General features: G+C 54.9%; 2 protein-coding genes across 2 annotated transcripts; both read left to right on the forward strand.

Moving 5' to 3' along the window:
* Positions 1–437: 437 nt before the first annotated feature.
* On the forward strand, positions 438–3,128 carry COCSUDRAFT_54749 (hypothetical protein). The gene is made up of 5 exons (XM_005643608.1): positions 438–553; positions 781–945; positions 1,477–1,560; positions 1,900–2,190; positions 2,412–3,128. Exons 1-5 carry the CDS (start codon positions 506–508, stop codon positions 2,457–2,459), a joined length of 636 nt encoding a protein of 211 aa, XP_005643665.1. The 5' UTR covers positions 438–505; the 3' UTR covers positions 2,460–3,128.
* Positions 3,129–3,603: 475 nt separating this feature from the next.
* Positions 3,604–9,569, forward strand: COCSUDRAFT_38365 (hypothetical protein; the record flags this gene model as incomplete). The annotated part of the gene is made up of 14 exons (XM_005643609.1): positions 3,604–3,693; positions 3,885–3,968; positions 4,226–4,405; positions 4,752–4,925; positions 5,321–5,339; positions 5,444–5,667; positions 6,030–6,125; positions 6,426–6,526; positions 6,904–7,054; positions 7,273–7,422; positions 7,741–7,902; positions 8,423–8,566; positions 8,969–9,139; positions 9,441–9,569. The coding sequence occupies 14 exons, from the start codon at positions 3,604–3,606 to the stop codon at positions 9,567–9,569; spliced, it is 1,875 nt and encodes a 624-aa protein (XP_005643666.1).
* Between the last annotated feature and the right edge of the window lie 771 nt (positions 9,570–10,340).

The raw sequence follows: 10,340 nt of genomic DNA on the forward strand, positions 1-10,340 counted from the left end.
TCTCATGAGGATATTGTCAATGCAAAAAGTTTATCTTGCTAGCATCCACGTCCTTGATCACCTTTGGGAAGCGTCCCTGGCAAATCCAGACCCCATGAAGAGCCTCAACTTGAGGAAAGTTATTTCAACAAAAGTCAGCCCAAGCAAGCAAATATATATCATGATGGCACCGGGCCATATTGTGACGGTACAGGGCACGAGGCAACTTAATGAATGAATGCATTGCATCTTCCCCGAAGAGATTTTTATTACTTCCGTCATCGCTGCACATGGTGTCCCTCACAGACAATTTGCCTCTCCGGGGGGAAGAGAGATGGTTTGGCGCACGCTGATTGGCCCCCACCTGGCCGAGACCTGGGGCCCCCCGCGTTGTTGCCCCCCTGTCTCTTCCCCGAACCTAAACGAGGCGTTTTGACACAAATTTTCAAAACCCAACTGCATTTTGCTGCCTGCACCTCTCTGCCTAGCACTTTTGCCCACGCTGCCGAAGCCCGCAACTGCAACTATGGCCGAGAAGAAGAAGAGCACCAAGCCCACCCACTCTCCGTATGCTGTGCGCTCCTCCCTGCCGATCGCGGAAGCTGCCTCCGAAGCCCTTGTACTCAGCCCTGACTGCATGTCTTTGTGTTCCTGTGCCTTGTGTCTTGTAGGAGGCTGCTATACGTACCTAGGCAGACTTACAAGAGCATGCCTCCGTCGCCGGTGTCATCCGTCAACAACAGAGAGATGTGGACGCATATCTTGCGACGGTCAGCAACTAAAGTCACCTACGTGCTGCAGGACCTCATAAAGGAGGCCATCCTCACGCTGAAGGAGCGTGGCGGGTCCTCTCCGGCGGCCATTAAGAAGGTCATCGGCCAGAAGCACCCCAGCCTGCCTGCTGGGTGGGAGAAGGTCACAGCCCTGCAGCTGAAGAGGTTGACTGCCGCGGGCAAGCTCGTCAAGGTGCCGCCCTACTTTACGGCGCTCATGTCTTAGAGGACCCAGCAAGTAGACTTGTTGATAAATTCCATGTCCTCACACGGAACTTCGTAACAACAGATACCCTGAAGATGTCGGATGTTGGCGTGAAGTCGGTGGATACACGCGTCCATCGCGTTCGCAAATAGGGCAATTGTCCAGTGAGGAGCATGCAAGGCATATGCAGGAGCATGCACCGCAATGTCTCGCCATAGAAACTACAACATCTCGAAGGTGCCTCGTCAGACAGCTGGCAGCAGTGTCAGTGAAGACAGATGAAGACGCGTTAGCAGGCTGCATGCGTCCTTCATTGCAGTCTTCACGCTGCGTGGTGTCAGGAAGTGAAGGCTATTCCATGCATTCAGCTACCCTGGGCTGGTACTTCAGACCTTGGCTCCAGCCAGGATGTTCTAGAAGCCAGACGTGCAGGCAACACGGTGCAGGTGATAGGCCATGCAGAACTTCTTCTGGCCATATATAAACCAGGTGTTTAATCATATGTCTGTGCGTGTGCAGGTCAAGGCCAGCTACAAGCTGAGCGAGGATTTCAAGAAGGGCCCACCCAAGAAGAAGGTGGTCAAGAAGCCCGCTGCCAAGAAGGTCTGCCTCCATCACACACTTACTGTGACTCACAGCCTGTCAGACCTCTCTTTCACTTAAGGGATAGCAGCCCAAGTGGCTACTTTTTGTACAAACTCCCCAGAATTAAACTAATAAACCACCTCGAGCTCTGGAGAGGGGACGCAACACCTGCTCTGGGTGTTCTTAGTAGTGCTGCCTGATCACTTGCGAATACTGCTGGGTTTTGGAACTCCAGCACAGTACCTTAGGCTCTGCACATGGATCAGTGCTGCCACCAACACACGCCAGCGCATTCCAGCGAAGTGCATGCAAAGCTGCAAGGAGTTATGCTGATGTGCACTGCCGTCTTTTGTGCAGGTGACCAAGCCCAAGGTTGCCAAGGCAAAGAAGCCCGCGGCTGACAAGCCCAAGAAGACCCCCGCCAAGGCAAAGAAGCCCGCTGCTCCCAAGCCGGCTGCCGCCGCCGCGGCCCCCGCCGCCCCCAAGGCAAAGGCCCCGGCCAAGGCTAAGAAGCCGGCCGCCGCCAAGCCCAAGAAGGCGCCTGCCAAGGCCAAGAAGCCCGCTGCTCCCAAGGTCAAGAAGGCCGGTGCCCCCAAGCCCAAAAAGGCTGCCGCTACCCCCAAGGCTAAGAAGCCCGCAACCAAGAAGGTGCGCTTCAGATCCACCAATCTACTTATATTTACAAGAGATGTGATTGCTATGGTAACATTCATACACACCCTGTCAGTTCATTGTGTTCTGTAGCAGCTCAAGAGAGCAAGAAGACAGACGTCTGGACATGAGACCCATTGTTAGGAACGTTCTTTGGTGCGTCTTGGGCTCCCGGATAATGGTATTTTGCTGATCAGGTCATTGATGTGCTGCTGCAGGCTGCGCCCAAAAAGAAGGCCGCTCCCAAGAAGGCTGTGAAGGCATAAGTGCAGCGACCGTGCAACTGGAGCTGCGCGCATCTCGTCACAATCCCCAAAAAAACTGGTGTTTTTCAGCACCACCCAGTGGTGTGGAAAATAATAGTACTGGCCTGCAGCATCCTGCTGCATGTATCAACATGCTGATCTCACATGGTTTTGTGAGGAAGAGATATTGTCTCCAAGCTGCGTTCATGCATCCTTAATAGTATACTTGCGGCTGAGCCACACACTCTGCGGCAGCGGCTGTGACAAGACTCAAACCTCCAGACATGACCTGCACTGTCAGGATGAGGACAAAGGTAGCTGCAGCTTTGGAGGACATTTCTGGCAGTTATACCAAATGTTTTTGGTGAGGAGTAGCTGCAGGCTGCACAAAGGAGGACAGCTAGGCCTGGTCAGGAAGCTGACCTGGAACGCCCCGTGCCTAACGTTCGGACTGAGCCATTTGCAGAACTGAGGTCCTGTACATTAGCATGTCTTGGATGTTGGTGATTGTCAGATCAGCATTTACACGTGCTGGTTGCCTCATTGAATGTCCTGTTGAAGTTGCTGAACAATCCCATTTTGAGCTGCCGACCATGTGAACTGTTTGTTGGTTTCGCCGTGAGATCCATCACTTGGCATTCCCAGAGGATATTATTGTCTTCAAGAACAAGCTTGTAATCATCCAGACGCAAGAACTTGACTCATCGTCCTACTGTATTCCAAAAGCCCACGACTGTACAAGGTCGATCTGCTATCACAAATGACGTCGATCTGATAAGCATGATCGGATCGTGTCAGTGTCATACAATATCGTACAGGGCAGGATGCACGGGGACGTGCTCAGAGGACATCCAAGTAGATATCAGGCACAGAAGGGCTCTGCTCCATGTGCCTCCCATGAAGAGGTACACCTTCACAATCTAGCTCGAAGACCACTTGAATGTACGTCACGTGGATCTCCAAGCATAGTGACAGCGTCCATAGTGGACAATGTGTCAGCCTCAACTGAAGTCTCGGGACATCCCAAACAGCACACCAACTGTGCTGGTTTGGTGTGCGCTCCAGGTCCATCCGATGGCGTAGAGGGAGCAGAGTATTGACAGCTTTCGCATCAGATGGCGAGGCAGCTGCCATAGCACGCCCCAGATCAGCTGCTGATGACACCATGGCCACTCTGGAATGGCCTCGACTGTGCTCCCACGTGGCTCAGTTTGCATCCACAACTCTGGGCAGACAAGAAGCTCTGCAGCTGCAGGTTACTTTCTTGCCAACTAAGTGACTAAAGCCCTTGCAGCAGCATCTCTCTATGCAACACACGTACGTAGCCTCCTGTCTTTCAGAGTGTCTACTGTTGGGATGTTGAGCAATGTGCATGCAAGCACTGGATTGTCCAAAGTTGCTTTTCTGTGCTGTCAGGTTCCAGATACGCATGCAGAGAGCGTGCAGCTCCTAGCGGAGACCAGGGCAGTCAATGTGCTGGAGGCAGAGTATGCAGCTGACCTGGATTTTGGAGGCATCTCCACATCGGTGGTGCGCTTCCACCCTCTGCACAAGGCCTTGTGGTTTGAAAGGCCTTGAGGTCCACCTGTGTGCGATGGTCAGCACAAAGACTGTGGCAGGAAGTTCACGCTGAGGGTGGATTGCATCTATGCTTGCATGGGTGCTTTTCAGGCTCCAGTGGATAAATTATAGCAGGTTCCTGCTCTCTTGCTGCACAAAAGTTCGCCAGCCCACCAGTCAATTTATGAGGCTTAGTGGTGATGAGGCAAGATGGCTGGCTCGTGCAGGCACAGGAGGGGATAAAAAGGGCGTCACGGGGAGGCATGCTGACAGCGGCGCAGCTGGCGGCTGTGGCCGGGCTGCTGGCAGGTGCCGTCAGGCTGCAGCGCGCGATATTGTCCGCTGCCGGGCAGGAGGGCCGGCTGACCGAGGAGAGCGCCCTGTGGCCCGTCGTCTCCACCGTCAAGGTCAGCTCTCAACGATGGGGCTGCACAATGCACATGCGGAGCTGTGATGTTTCGTTTTGGGTCTTCTATGGGCAAGGCAGACGAAGGGCTCCAACCTGCAGGCTAGCAGGCATGAAATAGGGTGCACATTCCCGTGACAGAGATGTACAGGCAGGCACCCAGCGCACAGGTAGAGGATTACCAAGCAAACAGCGGCAGGGTGTGGAAATCCTTGCCTTGAAATCCTTGCACCTGCTGTGTTTTTCCAGAAAGTGACAAGGGGTTGCTGAGTGCACTCAGGTTGACCAGCCCTAGAGCTAAATTGCACCTGAGTGCGGACGATGTGGGAGTGCTCTCTATGTGGCAGGGGCTGCCAGGGCATGCGGAGATCGTGGCGGGGGTGAACTCCGCTCTAGACGAGGGCGCCAAGGTGCGCGAGGGCGCGAGCGAGGACGTGCGGCGGACGCGCGGGCGGTGCCGGACGCTGGAGGGACGCCTGCGCTCGCTGCTCAAGGGCTTCCAGGGGGAGGTCTCCGAGCAGGTGCCGGCACCTACAGGCATCTGCACCAGCGCAGCAGCGCGATGTGACTCTGGTGTTTGTGCTGAGGGGTAGATCATGTGCCACAGCACACCATTATCGTTGCAAGACAGTCGCAGTTGTTCCTCCCATGGGAGAGCACTTGGGTCATGGCCGGGTCTTGTCAAATGAGATGCTTCGCTTGGAATTGGCGGTGCATGGGCTGAGGGTGTGATACAATGGTACTGCAGAAGATAAATATAGCTGCAGGATGCTGCACCGGGAGTGTAGGGCGGCCCTTGCATGATTAATGCGGCCCACACGTCGGAAGCAGTGGCATGCGCAGGTTCTTGATTGTAGCAGCCTGTCCTAGTTATAGAGGGCTTTTTGCTCGAGCACTGTTGTGTTGCGCTGTGCAGTCGGGGCGGCTGTGCTGTGGTTTATTTAGTCACCAGAAGTAGTCATAATCGTGGCATGGGCAATAAGTGAATCGGAGTTTTTTTTTTCTGAGGCGGTGCTTCGATGGTGCGCTGTACAGTCAGGGCGGCTGTGCGTGGCGGTGGCGGCTGCCGAGAAGCCGCCCAGGGGCGTGCTGCTGGGCAGCGCCGCGGGCATCATCTACCTGGAGCCCCCCGCCGCTGTACCTTTGAATAACGAGCTGGCAGCCGCGCGTGGAGAGGCCTACGCGGCCGAGGAGGCCGTGCTGTGGCGGCTGACCGGACTGGTCGTGGACGCTGAAGAGGACGTCCGCCGCGCGTTGGAAATTGTGCGTGAAATCTGCTGCTGCAACTAGTGACGTCCACCTGCAGAGTACTCGAGAGGTTTCGTTTCGGGATGCTGAAGAATAGGGCAGCCTCAAAAGTCCTTCAAAATGGGGTGTCGGGAGGTATCTAACATGAGGTGCCAGACACCTTGTTCTGGGGATGTGCATGGTTGAAGTGATCACATGTATGGCTCCTTCTGCCAAAGCATGAAGAAGGATGGACGCGCTTACGAAGATGCATGCGAGCCGAAGAGTGCATGCGAGGCGGGAAGAGTGCCAAAAATCCAGTGTAGGCGCACACTCCTGGACGCATGCATCCCAAGCAGTCCCCTGGGTGATGTGGGTGGTCTGTTGCGGCTGCGCAGGTTCTGTGGCTGGACCTGACAGCGGCCAAGGCGCGGTATGGCCGCTGGATCAACGGAGAGTTGCCAACCTTTGCAGAATTTGCGCGCACCACAAAGGTTTGTGGACGGTTGCTCAGCTTGCTCGTTGCGCCTTGGAGGAGTGCAGAAATCATATCTCATTCTCCCTACTGCCCGCTATGAAGAAGATGGATCCTTGAAGACAGAAAGCTATTGCCATTGCAGGAGCAAACAATGGCAGGATGGGATATTATAGTAGCAATTGGCCAAAGGCAGTACAACGTTGTGTGATGGCGACAACCTTACTCTGATAATCAGAGTCAGGCAGCCGATCAGCTCTAGTCTGGCTAGAAGCCAATAAATCGTGACTCACTGACTGAGAGTGATTGTGTGATGCAGGCTCGGACGAGCAGGCAGAAGGAGGCACAGGCGCTGCAGCGGGCCACAGCATCGCCAAAAGAGGCTGATGATGAGTTCTTGATCAGGTTGCGCAGGCTTAGGTGCGCGCACATGTCAACACATGGCCTGATCAGGCTTGTCTACACCTCTTTTTGCACAGGGAAGGGCAGGGGTCTTGTCTTGAACATCAGTCTGATGAGCTTCACTGTTATGCGCAAACCTGCAATTGAGCAGAGGACATCTCAGGAGAGATGGGACCTCACCCGCTGTTTCCTTGCAACAGCTTTGATAATTTTGTGAGCTGAAGGCTGTCTTGAGATTGCTTGCATGCTGGGCCCGGTGCTCTGCACCCTGTTTGCTGTATGCATTCCAGATCCTGTGGCAGCTAACTCCTTGCAGAGCATCAAGCTTATGGCTCCTATTGTGGTACCAAAAGGATTAGGCTTGCAGGTAGAAAGAAACAGGAATGCCTGTGTAGGCACCCGCTACTGCATGCAGACTACCTGATCTGGAAGGAGGCAGCCGCCAGGAATCAGCCTCAGAGCAGCAGAGCAGCCAGCGCAGGGCCCCTCAGGCGCCTGTCCAACCGGAAAGATGTCATGGCGCGCAACTCAGGCATGCTCGTAGAGGTGCGCACTGCCAAACACCCTCAATATAGGATGATTTGTTCTTGTGTGTGTTGAGTGATTCTCCAGAGATTGCAAAAGTGCGTCTGCAGGCGAGCTGCAGCTTCTCAAGACACCCTTTGCATGATGGCTTTCTTTTACTGAGACAACTGTTTAAACAACAGCAGCTTAGATGCAGAATTTGGTCAGATGAGCATGAAAGGGTGTGCAATCGATCGCAGGATGAGCCATCTGAGGAGGAAGCTGCCTCAGAGGAGGGACACGAGGGAACACCGAAACCGCCAGTGCCCATCGACATCTGCATGAAGCCCGACACGCGCTGCGTCATCATCACCGGACCCAACACAGGCGGCAAGACCGCCACCCTCAAAGTACCGCCCCTGACTTTGTTTAAATTCACTGCGCACGGACAAAACCCGCGCTCTTGATGCCACTGCTGCTGATATTCTGACAAGTTGGGGTGATGAAGCTATGAATAGCAGCGGCGAGAGAGACGTATGTGGGGAAGGGGCTGCGGAGCCGGGAGAGAATCCTCATGGCAATGCATCATTGCTGAGGATCGCCTTTATGCTTGAGGGAGAGACGCTACCAGGCACTATACAACCATTCTGCGAATCCTCATTGAGCACAAGAACCGCTGTTGTTTTATGCAGGTTGCACCGTCTAATGTATTTGTTGCGCCCCTGCAGGCATTTGGGCTGGCGGTGTTGATGGCCAAGGCGGGACTGCCGGTGCCGGCGGCTGCGCCGGTGCGGCTGGCGCCGTTTTCCGGCGTGCTGGCCGACATCGGCGACGAGCAGAGCCTGGCCGCCAACCTGTCCACATTCTCCGGCCACCTCCGCCGCATCCAGGTGTGCCGCGTCGGTTCTGTACTAGGGACAAGAAAAATGCGCCGATCGCAAAGGAGTGGTGCTACAGTGGCAAAGTTGGAAAGATCAACTCCCTGTTAACTGTGTGCCAAAAGTCACTACATATGCCCTTCCCACTCCTGTGCCCTGCCTGGGTGTCTGCACTGCGCACACAGGCGCCGTGGCACTCAAGAAGCACAATACTTCTTTGCACCCATTGCTATGTGGCTGGTGCTGTCACATGTGACATGAAATATGGCCGAAGATCCCAATGCAACTTCCAGAATTCAGATAACCCGCCTATCCTTTTGCTCATGCTGGTGGCAAGGGTGCAATATCGGCCTCCGGCTTGTGTTGAGCGGGGGTCATGCATGCCTGTTGGCGCATGGGCTACCTTTCGCGCACGCTGTAGAGTCTGGCGGTCCAACTCTCTGCGGCAGTCGCTGTCTTAACTACTTTAAGCGCATGTCGCAGAATCTGTGCGGCAGGCTCCAATCTAGAGTCTGATGAATCTCCGATACAGGCGCTGCGGCGGGAGGCGGATGGGCGGTCGCTAGTGCTGCTGGATGAGGTGGGCACGGGCACCGACCCGGCGGAGGGCGCCGCGCTCGGCATCGCGCTTCTGCGCGCCCTGGCCGCCGGCGGCGCGCGCGGCGCGGCCATCACCGTGGCCACAACCCACCACAGGCGCGCGCCTCCAACCGATTGCTACATGCGCGGTGGACTGTATTGAGCGTGATATTTAAATACCCAGAAAGGCGTTGACAGCTTGATGGTGCCTGATGATGCTGCGCTTCACTCAGAGCTGCGGTGCACCTGAGCTGTGCCGCAGGCTTTGCGTTCTTTGCGTGATCTTGGCACCTGTCATGTTGTTGGCGGAGAAAAGTCGCGCTGACGGCAAAGCAGCATGGGTGAATAGCACCGCACGAACTGGTTGTCCTTGCTTGAGAGTCCTTGAGGCAGAAGCCTTCCCCTTCTACTGGCATGCTGGCACAGTTTGCCAGTCTGTTCTGATTGACAATCAGTGTGGTTCCCTTGCCGCAGCTCGCTGACGTCGCTCAAGTACCAGGACGGCCGCTTTGAGAACGCGAGCGTGGAATTCGATGAGGCCGCGCTGGCGCCGACGTACCGGCTGATGTGGGGCATCCCCGGCCGCTCCAACGCGCTCAACATCGCCTCCCGCCTCGGCCTCAACGCTGACATCATTGCTGACGCACGCGACCGCATGGGCACCGCACAGGTACCTTGCAGGCAGCTTCACCCTGCTGCAAAACCTGCCTTCGATTGCTGCCAAGATGTATTGTTCGTCTTCAATCTGCTGCGCACCTTGCTTTTTTGTTTGGCTTTGCATACGGGACATCGGCATGCATGAAAGTGCAGCGTTTCTGGAGTGATGCATACCGTGTTCTATGTGCAAAGTATGTCGTTGCGAAGCAGACGCAGAGACGCACAGACATGCGCACGGCACATGCATGATCAAGAGCAGGTGTTGTGAGTGAATAAAAGTCTCACTTGACACTGTCTGTTGCGTTTTTTATCAGGCGGAGGTGGACGATGCCATTGCTGAGCTGGAGGGTCTGCGAAAAGCAGCAGAAGGGGACGAGGTGGCCGGCATCAAACTCAAAAAGCAGGCCACCACCATTCAGGTCAAGCTGAGCCAGATGCGGTAAGCCTGCCTTGGCCCCCCTCTCCATGCATGCTCTGCTATTATCCAACCTCAATTTCTTGCAGAGTCCCAGCATACCTGCGGTGCTCTGGTAAGTAAGTATTCAAAATCTATGCCTACTCTGACCAAGAGGATGCAATCCTGTTGCAAGTCAGGACAAAGTTGTATCACTGAAACTGTGGACACGTATGCAAGAAGGCCCCAAATAGAAAACACCCAGGATTGATTCAGTCTTGCTTGAACCTGGCAAGTCCAACAAGGGGTAGGATATGCGGCAGCCTTTCCCTGTAGACGCATCTTACTTTTGGCAGGAATAGCGTTAATAATGATATGATTGTGTAACTTGGTGCCATGTGTTTGCAGGAAGAAGAGGGCAGAGGCGGAGGCAAAGCGACGGCTGCAGTACGCGCAGAACATTGCCAAGATTGTGGATGCGGCCGAGGAGCAGATAAATGCGCATGCTCGCAAGCTCAAGGCAGCCGACAAGAAGAAGGCAGAGAAGCAGGTCCAAGCCCAGCAGGAGCAGAGCCGGCAGCAGAAGGTAGCCACACAGGTTTCTCTTGCTGAAAGTATGGATCTAGAGGTTGTGTCTTTGTGACGGCTGCAAGGTCCAGTACCAGGGACATAGCTGCAAACACAATAGCGATCGCTGTCAGGACAGAGCCTGCATACTCAGAATACATTTTCTTAAGTTTAGCTCTTGAGCATATGGCTGCAGGGTAGTGATGCAATGTATGCCTCTTGGAGGGTGCATGCTGGGGTTGACTGTGTGCAT

The sequence above is a fragment of the Coccomyxa subellipsoidea genome (assembly GCF_000258705.1).
Source record: "Coccomyxa subellipsoidea C-169, whole genome shotgun sequence".
In the NCBI taxonomy this organism is placed as follows: domain Eukaryota; kingdom Viridiplantae; phylum Chlorophyta; class Trebouxiophyceae; family Coccomyxaceae; genus Coccomyxa; species Coccomyxa subellipsoidea.